This window comes from Megalops cyprinoides, chromosome 5, assembly GCF_013368585.1.
Source record: "Megalops cyprinoides isolate fMegCyp1 chromosome 5, fMegCyp1.pri, whole genome shotgun sequence".
Classification (NCBI taxonomy): domain Eukaryota; kingdom Metazoa; phylum Chordata; class Actinopteri; order Elopiformes; family Megalopidae; genus Megalops; species Megalops cyprinoides.
The window spans coordinates 5,386,922-5,405,621 of NC_050587.1; the positions used below are offsets into that span (position 1 = coordinate 5,386,922).

Genomic DNA, 18,700 nt, shown 5'->3' on the forward strand with positions numbered 1-18,700 from the left:
TACTCTAGTGTCACTCTTATCATTGCTGAAGAGGCCATTTTGATATTGTCCCTTCAGGAAGAGATTTAACTGCTGCATGTAAGTTGGATCCATTGATTTGTATTAAATTAGATCCTGCATGGTTCTGCTATCAGGCTCAATGCATGTAGCTCCAGGAAGTGCTTGCAGATCACACTTTAATCTTTAAAAGGATAGTAGATGAAGACGTTGCTCAAAGAGAGTAACGGTTGCTGTTGAGCAGTAAAATTTGGTCATCTGCAGCATCAGTGTCAGACGTCAACCCTCAGTGCAGTAAGCAATCAGAGATCAGTGGATGGAGGCAGCTTAAACAATCATGGGATTTTTTTTTCTTCTGTCCGCCCACCTCCTTGGATGGCCTCCAGGTGCCCTTACCAGTCCTGCCTGAAGCAGGACCCTGCTGAATGCCATAGTGTTTGTAACCTCGTTGTTACCTCCCTGTTCATCCATCCATCCAAGGATTCTCAGTAATCGCATTGTCCTTTTACAGTGAGGGTCTCAGTGTGCTGTAGCCACAGGCAGCAGTCACTGAGTGCAAAGCAATTCTACACACTGGATAAGATGCCAGGCCATCCAAGAGCACTCATACTGTACACACTCCAATGCGGCTAGGACACAAGTCTGGGGCACCAGTTAATGTAAACACCATGTAGGGGGCCATACAAACTCCACACACAACCTGGTGATGATTGAGGTGGTGGCTGAGTTGAGCTTGAAGAGATGGTGGTGGTGGAGGTGAGCACTCGAGATCTTAGAAAGGTATGGAATATAGTATTGAGGGAACATCCCTCCATCAGAGTTTTCAGTGAAAGACAATCCTCCTGAACTCCCATTGTAAGCTATGTAACTTTCCCTGGATAAGAGTCGCTAAGAAACTGTAACATAATATAAATGCAACTCAGAGAGATGGATAGACCCAGATTTGCTACACAAAACTGCTGCAGATTATGGTACATATGGAGCACATCTAGACGCAAACCAGAACTTTCACTTTGGTGAAGTTCAGGCAAAGTCTGAAGTTTCTTTATATACCCACCTGTACACAGTATCATCCCTCACCCCCCTCCATCACCCTGTTATCTCTGTATTGGGGAGGAAGACAGCCTTCATTCAAGACCATACTGACTAGGTCATTGGACGCATACATGAAATTGCAGAAAGAAACAATGATTTGTCTACCAGAAAACTTTATTTGACCTACCAGTTACATGTGTTCTTTTTTAATGATTGACAGTACCCGTACTTTGCCCGTCACGAAGAAAAATTCGCGGGGTAAAACATGTTGCGGGGTGGTACCCGTCCCGCTGTCATCAGTGGCGCACTCTCATCCTATTGGTGAATTGGGGTAATCTCGGAATTTTACGACCAATCACTTTGCAAGCCAGGAGAGGCGTTCCCATGGTGTTTGCGTCAGAGGGGAGTAATATTTCCTGACGTCACTGAAAGTGCTAAGAACGCCCGAGTAACTTAAGAAGTTTGCTGGGTGGTTGCGTCAAGCCTACAGTGTGCATCGGCATCTAACGAGGAATATTCTGTAGCCTGTAGTGGACTGAACTGGATTAAAAGCTTTTCATTCACTTGAAACAAGTCGCGTAGTTGGTGTCCTTGTTTCGTTTTTATTTTATTTTTTTCCTTCTAAAATTGATTTACACGAAGGAAACATGAGAAGTTGAACCGGCGTTCGCAGCGAGGACTTCAAAAATGAGCTTTTTTCACAATATCGTAAGTGCATTTTACGTTATTATTTTAATGCGGTGAGATATAATAAAATGTCATGTTTAAGGGATAATTTTGTAGTTGGTAAGCGGCGATGATTACAATAATACAGGCGGTTCTTTTTCCTTGTTCGATAGCTAGCTTTAAACTTTTCCAAGAGTTCGCTCGCTACCTAGACAGACGGGCTGCGTTCACTGTGATAAGATATCGCAACTACATCTAGTCTGTCAGCTGCCAACTACATCTAGTCTGCCAGTTTTTACGATAACAGTATTTATTTTTTTTTAACAATGATGTCTGAAATAAACTTTTCATGCAACGTTTATGTTGGCTAACCATCATCGACATGGCTAGAGCTAGCTAGCCACAACTTTGAATTTAGGTGGCTAATGTTATAGCCTTCTTGTCGTTTTTCTGTAAAGTAACTTAGTTGGTAAATTAGTTATTATCAAATAATTCAGCAAGCTAAGTGTAATCATCGTAAAACGCATAAATGTCCCGGAATGTCATCACTGCAGCTAGAAACAGTAGCTGGTCATCAAACGTGGTTTGTAACAAACTGTAGGGCTTACTTGCGCTAGCCCGAACCTCTGCTTCATTGTATGCCTGCTCTTTCATTTGATAGCTAGCATCACCAGCTAGCCCGCTGGATGCTAACTGCAGACCTTATCCAACCTCCCTGGGGAGGAATCAAAATTACGGACAGATCTACGTTTGCCTCACTGTCATACGTTGCTAAATATGCATCATTGTAAGTTGCTAGATGCATTTCCATCAGTACTGACAACCTGTTTAGGTAATGTTGTTTAAGCTCTAAGCTAATGCTAATAGAATTATATGAAGACCTGACGGCCGAATGATTGATGTCATCGTTTCCGGAGGAAGACCATAAATGGTCAAAACGTACTGCTCGGCGTAACGCAGGTAGACCCATACCTGTGTGGGTTGAATATCAGTTCTTGAGGACTTTTTGTTTGTTGATTTCTATAGCAGTCTCTTCCATTCCTGTTATTTAAGGGAGTTTATGTAGTGTTTTGTTGTGCAAATGACATTCAAATCATAAATGATCAATGATTGTAAAGGTTCAAATCAATGAACAATCTATCCATCATGTAAATTTATAGTCTGAATTTAGAGAGTTTGTATTTTTCTACATGAAGATGTCATAGTGATATTTAGCGATTCTCCAATTGTGTTCATCGAGGATAAATTAAATTCCTAAATCACCTAACATTTTATTGATTATTTCTTTTACACTGTACCAGTGTAGTGCAAGTTTAATCTATGAAAAAATATGAAGTGGGCTCAATATCTTACATATTCAGTTGTGATTTCAGCCTTTTACAAGCTAAAATGAAAAACACCATCACAATGTACCTCTTCATACCTTCAGCAGACATGCACGTTTACTGTGTTTGAACATTAAATAATGATGCTGAAGACTTGTAAAAATGATTTTCCATAATGTTGTGTGGAGTAGGTCTATAAGAAGAACCTCACAAGTAACTCTAGTCATGGAGCAATCCATGTTCTGTAGGTACATCCTATATCAACACAAAATTATTTGATTGAAGTCATCTGTTGAAGTTGCCTCTCTGAATTGCCATGTATCCGTTTGTACTGGAGGGATAGGCCTCACTGTAAATCAGCGGAACTTCACACTTCCTGGATTGGAATTTCCTATCCTTGCCCTGGTGCATTGTGGGTTGACAGGCCATTAGCTAATATCCACAGTTTGGGAAGTTCAGTTTCCTCATTGTTTTCGAGGATTCATCCTCAAAGGCCATTTGAAATTTACTTAGACCATGCTGCTTTAAATTATCTCATTGAAATTTCAGATAATTAAATCTGTGGACTAAATTAACTTACCAGCTCAGTACTACCCTGAACTGGATAAAACTTGAGCTAACTAAATGAAATTACTTTTTTTGCAGTAAATGGGATTTAAACTGATAGTCCCAGCTTTGATAATGCTGTTGTGTTAAAAAATTGACTTTATTTGTACAACAGGGACTAAATGCTGAAGGTCCATTTTTAAAACAATTGTTTTTGACAGGTGCAGATTTGTGTCAGTACCAGATGCACTATTGATTACTGCTGATTATGTGATACGTCACAGACACTTTAGATCATATTCAGCATAGTGTACTGTAAGCTAAATTCCAGTTTATGTGTGCTTCCAGCTGTATTTTTAAGCACAAACCACATCCTCTGAGAGATTTCATTTAACGCTAGCCCTTTTTCACTAAACAGTGAACAATTCAGCAGGAAGCCCGATAACGTCTCCATGTTTGCTTCCATAAGTTATAAATAACTTTCCACACATGCGTGGAACCATTGCCCAGAACCGTTCATGGAACCTTCATTGTTTTAGGGTTTCCTGTGTTCCTGTAACGACAGATCCAAGATCTACCGTCTCACACGTCTCAACAGTTGCATCAGTCTTCTCCTCAGTCCATGTGAATTGCGATTCTGGTCCAGTTAACCCATTTTGTGATGGTGTTCATAACTTTAAATTCATTTATAGCAGACATGCTTGACGTCCAGTCTCCCACAATATATTTATTCATTTACTGAAGGCATGTGAATGTGGTAATTGTTTAATTTCAGTTTGATCTTGTTCCATCAGCAGTCAAATGAGTACAATTTTAAGGCAACCTAATATGGAACAGCTTCCTATAAACTTGTGGTTTACTCACTCACAAGTAATGGTGGGAGGTGTTTTAATATAGGTGTAATATCTCACAAAAGAGATAGTCTAATAGAATGGACTTTATTTTTCTAAAGCTCATCGAGTTGTAGACATTTTGGAATCAAGGAGCAATGAGGTACTGCACGCTCTTCCTTATCTCACTGCTTTGACTGAAGTCATCTGTCTCTAATTAAAAGTAGGTTTGCTGGGCTCAGTCTTTGCAGCCTAAAGAAGCTCACTGTGCTCGCAAAGTTAATTCAATAAATCGGTTAGAGGCCTGGAGATCTGGATCAGGTCTTGTCATTGAGAGCAGCAGAATGAATAGCCTATGGCTTCCCAAAGATTGCCAAGCACCAATTAAAAGAAAATTAGAGGAGATAATTGTTAAGAACTGTACAGCGTTTTAGACTGTGGCTCATTCATTCAGATCTCTTGACTCCGAAAACGACTATTGTACGGTGGTAGGGAGCCAGCTCTCAGTGACTGTGGGTTTGAGGAATCTCTTTCATTGAGGTTATGGCTGCAGCTCTCACTCTTTTATGTACAATTCGGAGAGAGAAACCATACCACGTTACGGCTGTTGGTGAGAAAGGTTTTGTGCGAGTGTGTGCACGTGTGCATGTGTCTTTACGTACTCATTAATGTTCATTCATCCCTCAACTGTATTTAAGGGAAAATACAGCTCCCTTTCTGAAAGCAGTGGCCTTCATGTTTATTAATCTGTCCCAATGAGAGAAAAAAAAATCTCTAGTCACATTGTGGAATGGACCTTGATTTTCTAGGGTATCTTGGGTGAAGTGCCTAAGTTGTGTCCTTTAACTAAGAGGCATTCTGAAGTGGACCAGCCAGTGTATAAATCCTCTCATGACATGTCTGAATTGACTTTTCCTGTTTTTTCCATATGTTATTAAATTTGACTGCTCAGACCTCTCCTCAGAACTGGACAAACAGGTTTCCTAAAATGGGAGCGCCAAGGAACCCTGTGAGTCAGAGGAGTGAGGAGACATGGTGTGATGTCACCTCACAAGCCTGTTTGCTGCAGTTAAATGGCCTGAAATCAGGAAGGCTCTACAACAGAGCTAGTTTCAAGATGGCAAAGTACACTCTGAGACACAAACTGCTGTAATGTTTAGAAAGTCCGAAAACAGTGTAGGCTGTGGTTTTGTCAGTGGGGATGCTGTCTTGGAGGGCAGTTGGAGGATGTGTAAGTAACCAGTGAGGCCAAAATTATTGTAGCTGTCCATGAGTGAAATGTAAATGAGTTTCACTTGAGAGCAGGGGCAAGGTACAGCCTACTGATCATCCCAAGATAAGTGACGATATACAGCTGTTTCAGAGTAAGGACCCAAAGTCCAATAATGACTAATTGTAGGCATACATAGTTGTCTTACAAACATTTTTGCTAGGCCTAATGCATTGGTTATTACTTGTATAATAGTGATAAGCAAACAGGTCTGATTGCTTGCATCACTGAATATGGGCACTTGTTTACACAGAATGTTAATAACCAGTTTTTCCTGTAAGATGATTAGCTGCATTTGCATAAGGTAATAGGTTTTTGATATCCTATTGGATGCAGATCCATAAGTTTAATTGATAGTTAACTGCTAATAAGTGCCTCATATGGGGCAATCTACAGCGAATCAACCTCTGAAGATGGAAAATGTTATGCAGTTTCATCATGTTGCATGTGTTTGAGATGGCTTGCAACATACATATTGCTCAGTATACCAGATGACCTCACAAAATCGGTTCATTTCCAGCATCAGCAAGTGTCTTGAAAAATATTGTAGTCTGTTTATTGGTACTGAATGGCAACTGTAACGTAAGGGAAATCATTTTGAGTATTAGTCTCAATAACTTTTGAAATTTGAGATGTTATCTTTAAGAAATTGATGTGGGTGTGGTTGTGAAGCTTTTTTTTGAAGTGGTTTGATGTAAATGAGCAAGGCAGCTTTGATTGTGAAAGGTGGTTTAGGTTCTGGTTGCTCAGTACAGGAAGTGCTCTCCCCTAGTCATGTGACGCCCAGACTGTTTTGATGTTATGGTTTTTGTTTGTTTTTGAGTGAGATACAGCTTTTGATTTAAGATTTGCAAGTGCCATGCAAATCCACAAATCTTCGTATTCTGAGGATTCATTAATCTTTTCATCTTCCCGAGTTATCAGGAAATGTAAGCAAGGAATTGGCATCACAGTACAAACATAGTGATTTCTGGTAGGATTCGCAAACACTTGGTTAAGAGGTGGTTATGAGGATGCTTCACGTGGACCATGCCCACATTGGGCAGTGATTCAGCAGTACAAGATGAGAATTCACACCTTTGCATTTACTGTTCAGCTCAGGACAACCACTGAACTGAAAATGTGAACATGAGTTAAAATAATAATTGTAAGGTGAAGCACTGATATTTATGGGAAGCAGTGCAAAACATGCCCTAGGTCCTTTCATTTGGTGGGAACAAGAATAATGGGCTCATTCAGCTGTACTGTATCAACTAAAAACGTGAGAGTTTATTTTTTGCTTGCATAAGCCCTTACATGTTTGTCAGATCTCAGCTCTCCAAATGGATAATGCAGATACTGCTCATTAGCTTCAGGAAGAGAAAGTTCTGCCTGCTCCCTCGAGCAGCCCACGCAAGTGCTTTCATTTGGGCTGTTGGCATTTGAGTTCAATGTATTCATGCGTCTGGAGCTGTTCTGAATCGCTTCCAGTGGCCCAGGAAAGGAAATTGGGCTGCTCTTTTTTTTCCCCTCCTGCGAGCGTCTTTGCACTCCCAGATTGTTTGGATAAATGAAAATGGTGCGATTGTAAATGTAACCTCATTGGTCCCAGCGCCATACCCGGTCTCTGGAAATTATGACGTCTGCCCGAGCGCCGGGAACGGTGTTACTGTCTAGGAAACTCCCTTACAATAACAAGGCATGGCAGCATTCCAGAGCATGCCGCTGGAGCCACAGAGCTAACAGGCCCTGCCGTCTGAGATGAACTCGGCGCTCTCACGCCCGGGGACGCACCAGCGCTAAAGCCGCGGCGTTGTTCTCAAGGTGCGGCGTGCGGCATTGCGGATTTTTATAGTTGGACGCAGTTAAAGTTCAAGAATTTTGAGTGTGTAATAAATACAGAACTGAGAAGAATATTAGCTCCATTGAAGGGGCCCTCACACAGAAGCTCGGTGTGTAGAGCTCAGTTACACCCAACAGCCAGGGCAGCACGTCTCTTCAGTTGATCACATAACTGTTCTGATTTAAATTATTAGTTTACATCCATGGCAACATTCTCTCATACTAGTTAAACCATTTTTTTTATTATCCTGCATATTTACGTCTTATTTACAGAACAGTACTGCTTTCAAACTTTAGCAAAATTAGGACAACAGTTATTCTTCTGACTAACCCAGGATAGATGTTAACTGTCATTAGTTAGAAGCGTGATCTTCACGTTGCCAGGGGAAATTAAGTGGTATGTTGTGAACTGTCACAGACAGACTAATGTCAGAAAAAGTACAAAGTCCTACGTTTGGACTTTTTTTTCCCCAAAATTAATAAAAGACAGTCACCTGTAGTCTATATTGTCTTGGCACAACTGTCTTGGCAACAGGGTGCAACCATTGTGTCGCACAAAATGTGTTCAGCATGCACAACATTCATCATGACATTTTTATCAATTTGTGATAACTTTAAACAGCCTGCTTTCTATGGATGAGCGCAGAAAGTAGTGTGCTTTGCTGTGCCTCACACCTAAAGCGCTAGTGAGCTATGCCTATAATCAGGGTGTACCATTGTCTTAAATTATCTGTCCTAAAAGCAGTAATTCTCCCAAGTTGTGTCGGAGAGGACATAGGTTGTGAATTTATGTGTTCTGTTCTCATTGTTGTAGAACCCAACATTTGGATGTTGTCCATACTTACAAAGCAAAATGAGCAAATTGGATAGGACATGTCAAGAGTTTTTTTTTTTTTTTTTTTTTTTTACCGCCACATATTAGAAATAGCACTTGTACATCTCACTCCACATTGGCTTTCAGTAAAATGTAGCAAAGTCGGTGTGCACGTGGTTAGGATTGCTTCATGATCAATAAAATGGGATTTAAACAAATATTTTTCCTGATAATGTTTACTTCCCTAACCTCATTTTCTTACCATTTAAGTAGCATGTGAAGAATTGGCTCCAAGAGAAGTCTGTCAATTCAAGTTGAATCAGCAACAGTGAATGATTGTAAGACCAGGCTAACACTCCCACACCAGTTAGTGTGAGCATAACACTATTAAAGCCTTACCTTAAGTTAACTTGTGCAACCTGACTAGACAAGGGAGGCCAAGTATACTACTATATATCAGACACAAGAGCACAGGATCCAAGAATCGGCCATCATACATGCAGGACCCCTGATTCCAAGCACCAGTTATTATTATTACAGATGCTGAGCACATAGTATTTTCCAGAGTGAGTTGCATAACTTTTTCTCTTTTTTAACATGTTAAACTCTTATACAGCTGGATATCCACTGAAGCAGTTCAGATGAAGTACTTTGCACCAGGGAATCCAACCAGCGATTCCAGTATTACACGCCCTGTCCTTTACTACTATACCACGCTGCTCGAGTAATGTCCATTAGTGATATCTGTCCCCTGTAGTGAAAGCATGGGGTTTGTTCACTGCCTCTGTTTGTTTTGCGAGGTCATGATGCTAACCGCCAATAAAAGCGAACGCGTCCCATACAATGGCGCTGTTCTGGCCCCAGCCTCGTGTGCTGGCTAACAGGGCTAAATCACAAGCCGCGTAACTGTTGGGGAGGAAAGAATAACTGCTTCTAATGGTTTGCTTTTTGACCTGGGTAGCCTTATTAGTTTGGTTTATTTTGCGTGATAATGTGTGGTCATGGACTGTCGCGCATTTTCGTGCACAGCAGTCACTGCGGCGCCTGTCTGCATGTGCTAACATAGCGCGGTACTGTGAGTTGCCGTCCGTCAGCGCCATGCTTAGAGTTGGATAGTTCACTGCCTAGCTGCACGTCGTTAAAGTCATTTAGCTTGCTAGCTAGCTCTCTGTTGTGCAAATAATTACAGTATAGCAGCCTAGCTAACTCATCCAACTTCCAGACTGACTGTAACTCTTGTTTTATAAAGAGTTATGCAATCAGTGAACACTCTACAAAACGTTTTCTTGTGCTGTTAAGATAGAATTGTTGCTAGGACACAATTTCGAGGTTCTACCATTACAGTTCTAGAACATGGAAAAGAGGGCAGGAGAATTGGAGTCCTGTGAGAACGCTGTACACTTATCAGCCGGCAATTCGATATGGATCAGAAGATAACTCGTCTATGGACTAGAAAACTCCATTTGCACAGACAGTGTGTATTTTTGTTAGTCCCTTTTCATGCATAGTTATTTTTACACTAGACTACTCTTCTGACCGTGATACAGCATTATCTGACATTAGCAGTGTGAGAATTATGTTGGCGTGTTTTGTAATCTGATACTAGATGCGTTTTCATTTTTGAAAAGGAAGTTATGTCCTAAGCTGGCTCATCTGTACTGAAGATGCCATTTCTCCTCAGTTTTTTTTTTTCCCCCACAAGGGAAAGGATCTGTCTAGTGGTGGTTTTCCCTGAGTGGGGCCCACATGCTTCTGGCTTACCCTTTGTTCAGGGATGGACTAACCACCCTGAGTGCTCTGGTACATATCAGTCACCAGTAGGTGATTGTGCCCTGGCCGGCTGTCCTGTGCTTGACTGAAGCCTTCTTGCTCTCTTGTGCTGCTTGGAATCTTTGTAACCCTTTAGTCAGGCCTTAACTGTGCCCTTCTCGCTTGTTCCGTCTTTATTTTTTGACGCAAGACTGTTTTCTTGATTCGCTTTCCTGCAGATGTCCAGATCAGATGCTTCAAATTAAGCGGGTGATTGCTCCCGCACGGTCTGTTATAAGAATACTGAGTCTCCTATGTGTTGGTAATTGAGACTGAAACTCCTCTGTCCTAGGTTGTAGTTTTAATTGTGGGCCTGAGCGTCCGCGTGACCACCGATGGAGTGGGCCAGGGGCTGGTGTGGTCGAGGGACGAGGACGGGAACAGGACGGCCCGGCAGATCCAGTGCGTGGAAAACCAGGAGTACCTGCACGGCAGCTTCTGCTGCCAAAACTGTAAAGCCGGTAAGGAGATGAGGATCCTGTGCACTGATGTGCCGTATGAGTATATAGCACACATGCCCCAAGCCCATCCTGTGTGTGTGTGTGTGTGTGTGTCCTCGTCCGTCCGTCCGTCTGTCTGTCTATGAACAGGAGGAGACTGTGTGCCCACAGGGATCAAGCTTACTGTAGTGTCTCTGGCACGAGTTTGCCATGAGCTCAGGCCATCGCAGAGCCTCTCCACAAACTGCCCTGCAACATAAAGATAGTGGTTGCAAGTAAATATAAAATCACATTCTATCATCAGATTTGTAATATTAGAAATGGCTGTTTAAAAACACATTCTTCCATCAGATTTCTTATACTCTCAGTCCCATTCATGCCTGTAGCTGTGTGGCAGCTGTGGAAGGCAGAGAACAGGTTTTGAATGTTGGAGGTTTAAATTGAATGGATACACTTTTGTTCTGTTGTGCTGGAAGTTGCTCTGGTTAAGAGCATCTGCTAAATGCATGTAATGTAATGGAGGTGACCGAAGGCACAAAACATCTCCCTGTTAATGATGTGTGTGTCTGACCCACAGGCACCTATGTGAAGAAAGCCTGCACAAGGGCCTCAGAGGCGGGAACCTGCGTGCCCTGTGAGGCCGGGACATTCACCGAGCACCCCAACGGGATGACCAGCTGCCTGCCGTGCTCGTCCTGCCGCCACGAAGGTACTTACCCCCCACATGCCTCGACCCTCATCATTGTCTCACTGCAGGTTTAGGGTTAGTGTTGGTATCAGCTTTAGCACTAGCGTAGCACGCCTCACACAGCCAAAGGGGTGAGATTGCACAGATACATTGTGGCACCATATCCACAGAAGAGAACCCCCCACACACACCCAAAAAAGCATGCTCTTTTGTAGCTTCAAAATAATAGCCCTAATTAATAAATTCACATAAAACCTCTTCTGTGCTGTTTGCACACTTCTTGTCCTTGCATGTCATGCCATGAAAATGGCCTTCCTCATTCAGAGGGTCTGAGAGGGCTGAGTTTGGAATACTGATTCACAGTGCTGAATTTGGAGATTTCACTTCAAAAGCGTGTAGTGTCACGCCTTTGGCCGTTTTTGTGGTACTGAGCAGATTCGCCTCATTCAGTCGGTGTTGTCCTCTCCAGCGAATCCCATGGGGCCTGGTGAAAGAGGCCTGCATTTCCCACTCTCAGGATCCATTCACAGAAGAAAAGGAGGCCACTCCAGCACTGAGTCACTGATACAAGGGGAACCTGTGAGGGGGAGGGCTTATTGTGCTGTGTTTGTGTCTCCAATTACCATGGAACAGTGGCAAACAGTGTCATAAAAGAATCTAAATGCTTAACCTCAAGGGCTGAGCCAATGAATGTTTCTCAAGCACGATAACTGCTGACTCATTGAGGCGGTGCGCAGCTGTTTATGGACATTGGTAACACAGCCATGAGATGCTGTAAAATGCCATTTTAACCCAAATAAGTATGACAGATGTGCTTCAAACAGCCCTGTAGGATCTACCCTTGTGAGACCGCTTCCTTATTTACACTCAGCAGTAAGGCTTTCTTTGTCTTTTATTAGGGATCTCAGTTTAAAAATGGGAGAAAAAGTGGCCATATACAGTTTAGCGAGAGGATAGATGAGCGTATTCAGTGTGTATGTATATGATCTCTGGGTATGCTAAGAGGTTTGTGTGTGTGTGTGCGTGTGTGTGTGTGTGTGTGTGTGTGTGTGTGTGTGTGTGTGTGTGTGTGTGTGTGTGTGTGTGTGTGCGTGCGCGCTTGTGTGTGTGTTCTCTCTACAGATCAGGAAGTGACAATGAGCTGCAACAGTACTCGAGACACGCAGTGCCAGTGTCGAAAAGGCTATTACTGCGAGCCTGACCAGCCCTGTGAGATGTGCAAGCGGTGCCCTAAGTGAGTTCAGGAACTTACCTGCACTGTTACACAGCTCTTCCTACCTGTTCACTTGTTCATCTGCCTGTTGAACCTCCCCCCTGTTGTTACTGGTGTGGTGACAAAAGTGAGTCATCATTTTATAATAAAGCCAAGATATTTTCAGACCTGAGATGTGGATGGAATCAGTTCACAGGAACACTCCTATCTGTTCTGTAATACACATTTTTTTCCCTCAAGATGTAAAGAGGATGAGGAGATGGAGAAGCAGTGCACCCCCACATCCAAAACCATCTGTAGGAAGAAGTCCACCCCTTCCCCATCCCCGACCGACACCCCAGAGTCGTCCTCCGTTGTTACCACTGTTCTCGGTACGATACACGTCCCTCGGCAGCACGGTCTCCTCTGTAGTGTGCTGGTACTGCTGCCGGTTTGCAGACCTGGTCAGAGCTAAAAACCCTTGCGTGCTTCACATTCAAGCTGCGCATTTTCCTTTTGGGACTCACCCATATGAAATCACAGCCTCACTCTCGCATTTTCATCTGTTATTCACAGTTGGAAAAACTCATAATAACAACGATAGAAACATTTTGGTGGTGTCGAGCATGATTTGTGCAGTTTAATGTGCATTTTGTTGGAGAAATAACAGTATGTCACATGTTTCATTCAAACAGCGACTGTCCTCCCGATCATATTTGTCCCCGTGTTACTCCTCAGTGGCCTGTTGCTTTGGAAGAAATGGCAGTCCAAGAAAATGGCAGGTGAGTTAAGTGTCTTTTCCTGCAGTAAAACATGTATGTTGTCTGCCCATTTTTATTTGGTGGTCTTCATCCGTGAGTGTGTAGGTGGGTGTAGTCATTCTGCACATCAGCCTCTCCACAAGGTCCAAACTTCCTCAGCCAAGTGTCTCCTCTGCCTGTCTCCATACAGTCCGCTTTGATCATCTGACTGAGTGAGTCAGCACTGTGGTCAGAGGTGAATGAATGTCTGAGGCCTTTTTTTTTTTCTTACACTTTACTTCCCCCAGTAGTGTCTGCATTTTCATCCTCATAAATTGAGTTGACTGTCCTCACCAACTATAAATGGCGGCATTTTAGTAGTACAGTTTAATTACGTGATGAGCACTCATTACAGACAGCCTTACTGTATTTTTTTTGAAGTACGTCACTGTTGAGCACAGGGCGACCAGTGCGTTTACTGTCACTGAGGGGTGATTGCTAGTGCTTAATTAATGAGATAAATAGAAACGGTGGCCATTTACAAAGCACAGAATCACCCAAGAGTGTGTTGTCTGCTATTGCAGGGAAGGCTAAGAAATGCTGGACTGAGCAAGCCACGTCGATCGGAGTGGTTACAGTATTAGTCATCTCTCAGCACTTTCATTGGAATTTCTTTTCCTCTGTCTCTGCCTCTTGTTTTTTTAAGGTTGTTTACAGTGTGGGCCAAGTCATGCTGTTAAGCAAAGGAGCACTTGTTACCTTCAGTGGGAATGAAGCACTGAGTACAGTGAAAACAGAGGCCTTCATTCTCTTCCAGCCCATGTTCCTGTGGACTAAATGTAGACAAATATAAATGTTCAAGAGAAACTAGAAAGTCTCATACCTGGAATTAAGTGTGTTAGCATGTAAATACCCATTTAATATGATAACGCTGGCTTTTCCAAATTGTAAAGTAGGTTAGAATTTGGAGTGTATTTTCGAGTGGCTTATTTTTTCCTCTTAATTCTGTTTTCTGTCATTTTACTGGTGTAGTAGACATGTTGTTCTCAGTGTGGGAAGGAAGGATCTTCAGATCATTCTTCACTCCTCAGTGCTGTAATGACAGTGCGTGTGCACCAGAATGATGATTACTTCCTGTCTTTTGTAATATCAAAACTGGATTTAATTTTATGCTTTCTCACTCTCCCATGCGTAATTATCATTTGCATAGGAATTCCACAGTAAGCAGAACAGCTGTTTAATTGTAACTCATTGTTACAATTGTTGACATTTCAGTTTGTTGTTATTTTAATGGTTGTGCTGTTTTTCATTTGTTTTAAATATTATACAGCTTTGAAAGAAGGATTGATCCATGTGTGCTGATTAACATTTAAGAGTTGCTTTAACAGAATACATAAAGATGTATTCTGTAACACATAAAGATGTATCTCTCTGTTACAGATGCCCAAAGTGATCCGAATGAAGTGAAGATTGATAAGTTGGTAAGTTCTCCAAACTCTTTCCAGTCTTACCCATAGTTTCCATCTAGTGAATGAGTGCTGTGAAAGGTACAGCAAATCTGTCTGTCAAGGACTGCATTTGGCCATGGCAGTCCCCTGCCATCCAGACGGCTTGTTTCATACGGACATGGGGAGCACCATGACTCAGCAGAGTTTCCTGTTTTTTTCCTTCCTTCACATGTAATTTGACATGTGATATTTCCTCCTTTCAGACATGTGGCCTTAGACATGTTGCATGTTTCGGAGACTGATATTGTGATAATGGGGAGAGGAGTCTGTTGGAGGAAGTTACATTTAAGTGTCATCAAATTAGTGTAAAAAGATTTCTTTGCAACATGAGTAACCCAAGGGTTCACTCTATCTCTGCCATTTTTGCCCTCTATTACCAGAGGTAATTGAGGGGCTGACAGTACAAAATCCAGGGAACATTAGCAGTGAACAGTCAGATACCTGTGTGCTATGCCAGCAGTGGTATTTTAATGGAAACTAGCAGCCATGCTGCAGGAGTACAAAGCCTGAGGTTTAAAGATACAAGCAGAAGGATTAAATTATTATAATTATGTTTTTTTTATTTTTTATCTTTAAAGTGCACTCCTGGTAACCTTTTCGTATTTAAATTAACTAATTTTATTTTCAGCCATTTTTACAAGTGAACCCACTTATTGGCCTCTCCAGTAATTAATCTCCAGTATTGCATTTTGGGTGCCTTGTTGTCCAGAACAACAAAATCACAGATCCTTGTCCCTGAGCTTGGCATGAAATTTTTATTTTTAAACATATTTGGGCATTTCAGAGCAGAAAAAAGACTTGTATCACCGCTAGTTATTGACATATTGTCGTTGGAGTTCACTGGGAATTGTTCGAAAGTTGGCTAATAACTTTAGTGATGAGCAGGCACATGGGATGGGACAGAGTGGGGATGGTGTTGGGCCTGTGTAAAGGCCCCACACGCACTCGCTGCCGCACTGACGGGTGGGTGTTTTCCACTCAGGGAAACGGGAGCAGCGGCCCACCACAGGGGGCGCAGGAGAGCCAGCACAGCGGCACCGAGGAGCCGCAGCAGGAGTCGCAGCCCCTACTGCAGGAGACGGCCGCCAAGCCCTTGCCCATGGAGGACGAGGACAAGGGACTGGGCGACAGCCTGCCCAACACCACCAACTCGTCTCAGACGAGCCTGTCCGCGCTTCCCACCGTGCCCTCCCGCGGCAGCTCCCCCCGACACAGCCCCGAGACGCAGAGACAGACCCCCTGCAGGGTGAGCCTGGCGCAGCACTGCACGGTCCCAATGGATGCTGGGAGCTCCAGGATGCGCCGGCATGCAGGCCACACTCCAACCTAATAATGCCCAAAATGGCACCACAAGCAGTGGCCAGGACGCTAACTAGCTATCCCTATATCTATGTTACAGTGGTGGCTGGTTTTTCAGAGTAATAATTACATCACAATGGTAACTGTCTGCAATATAGGACACATGATGCTGCTGTGAAATGCATGACCGGTATGATCGGAGAGCATGGAGAATAGTCATTAAGCCTGGCCAGTCAGCCATCCCTTAATTTATATTTCCTTTTCATTATTAAGTTGAAAGTTGGCCTTGCTTCATGCGGTATGGGTATAGTTGGGACTCCTGCCCTAATGGGCTTTATCTGTGTGGAGGTGGTTTTGCTAACACTGTCAGGCTGGTCAGCGACCTTTCCCACCACTCACCAACACACAGATCATTTGATTAACTTGTCATACCACTCACCATAAAAAGACACTAAGATATGATCTGTTTACCTGTCTGTGTAAGAAGGACAGGACATCATGGGGAAGCTACCAAAGAGGGGAAATATTCATGTTTACCTCCACTTGATTTTGTACAAGAAATGTGAAGTCATCTGTGCACTTTTCTGTTAACCCAACTGATTTAATACATTACGCCTGCTCATTGGTTATCCATATAATCATCCGTTTTCAGTTTCTGTAGTGTTATTTTTCTCAGGCTTCAATGCTTCTTTTAAAAAGCAAAAAGAAAACCCTTCCCTTATGAAGGATGACTTGACGTGCTGTTTAAAGAAATTGCATGTCCCTTTTCACATGAAATTGTGCTGAGCAAAAATATAACTGTAGTGTCGCATTTGTTCCTTTCAGGAGAAAAATGTCAGAAAGACATGTTAATGTGATGTCACAGCTGTGTGTTTCTCCCATCTTTGTAGGGTGAGTTCCAGCACAGAAGGCTCATTCCTTTGAATGGTAAGAGCCTGAGGTTTAGCTCTAAGAGCATATCAGAGGTGTTGGTAGGATGTCTTCATTGTGGCCTTTGTAGTTACAGCTGAGTGTAACGTAAAGTGGCTGTTGGAGAGCAGTGTTCTAGCAAATGGCAAACTGCTACTAGGAAAATATCTGAAGTTCACATAAATGGTATGATGCATATTGTACAGTAGAGTGCTTACAGAACCTATACCACAGTATTAGCAGGGCAGCAAATAATTCCACTGCACCTCTTGCTCTCTTCCAGGAGAGGATTCGCTGAAGAAGAGCTTTGACCTTTTCCACGAATTTCTGGACATTAAGATCCACAACAGATTCTTCAGGAGTATCGGTCTGACAGACAACATGATCAAAACTGCAGAGAGCACTCACCCTGACGATAAGGTCTACGAGCTCCTCAAAACCTGGATGCAGCGGGAGGGCCTAAAAGCTGACATCAATTACCTTATTGAGGAGCTGCTTAATTTAGACCAAAAGCTTTCGGCAGAAAACATTAGCTGTAAGGCAGTGGCCAAAAGATATTATAAATATGAGGATAAATATGAATTATAATAGTCTTTCCAGAGCAGTGAAACAAATCACAGAAAAAAACTTACATAGTAAGGCGACCAATGGTCGGTAATTGTAAATTACCTCTGACATGTTAATTGACCTAGGGTCAAGGTTACATAAAAATACCTCAGGTATAAGAGGACAGCTGGTTCACGCGACCAGGTGTATACACCTGTGCCACCTGCAGCACCCAACAGGGGTCTAGCAAATGACCCAAGGGGTTGGCTATACACTGGCTTTGAAGGGTTGCTGTAATGGCTCCACTCTGATGTCTGCACTGATCACACTTGGTTCAGTCACCTACAGGTGCATGTACAGATCCATCTGGAAGACGGTGTGGGTGTTTTGCGCATAGCGTGTTGTGGAGCGCGTGATTGGGCCGTTTCACTAACTGGAGAGATGGAACTGGATGAGCCCAAGCTGGAACAGTTGGTACTTCCTGGAGAAGAATCAGGTGTTCTCAGACAAGCACAACTGTGGTCATAAGTGTCTTTTTACTTCTTGGAAGGAATATATATTGTTTGACCACACCAGCCACAGGTTCATCGTCCATTCTCTCAGCCTTTGGCTGTATAGGTTTATTATTTATTGTGAGATATTTATTTTTAAAAAAATGGCTGTCTATTGTTGTTCATTCCATTGTGCCATCATAAAATCATGAGGATGTTGCAGTATTCAGATGGTTCAGTTTTGACACTTTACCCTAGTGGTAAAATGACTGGCATCAAATGACCATGAACAAATCAGCAGCAGATCAACACATTGGTGATATTTTCAGTTGCACTGATCAGTCAGCATTTTCAGCATGAATTTAAGCCTGATTGAGATTTGCACATAAAGAGGAAAGGGCTGAATGTATTCCCTGCTCTCATCTGCCGGGGAGTAAATGGCATAGTAACAGGAGCCTTTCTCTTGATCAGTGTGGAGCAAAGGATTTCTCCCTCAAAAAGAAGAAAAAAAATCAAAAAGGTATGGCACAGGAGGGTTAATCAGTGCCTGTTCGCTAAAAAGGGACAGGATTGGACAAACAAGCTGTCAGTAATATTTAATGTAATACCCAGTACAGTGAAATTGACTTTGCTTCCTTGCATGTAAACACGCACGCACGAGTAACAGCTGAAACACGAGTTTCTGAAATGATGTCCAAATATTACAAAAAAAGAAAACAGATTACAAAGACATCTGTAACTTGTGATCAAAAGAAATTAATGAGGCACTTAAAC

General features: G+C 42.6%; 1 protein-coding gene across 1 annotated transcript; it reads left to right on the forward strand.

Moving 5' to 3' along the window:
* The first annotated feature begins 1,491 nt into the window (after positions 1-1,491).
* On the forward strand, positions 1,492-18,437 carry LOC118777884 (tumor necrosis factor receptor superfamily member 5-like). Its single transcript, XM_036529123.1, has 10 exons — positions 1,492-1,740; positions 10,406-10,574; positions 11,131-11,262; positions 12,364-12,475; positions 12,695-12,825; positions 13,129-13,215; positions 14,614-14,654; positions 15,664-15,927; positions 16,871-16,907; positions 17,173-18,437. The coding sequence occupies exons 1-10, from the start codon at positions 1,720-1,722 to the stop codon at positions 17,475-17,477; spliced, it is 1,299 nt and encodes a 432-aa protein (XP_036385016.1). The 5' UTR covers positions 1,492-1,719; the 3' UTR covers positions 17,478-18,437.
* Positions 18,438-18,700: the final 263 nt, after the last annotated feature.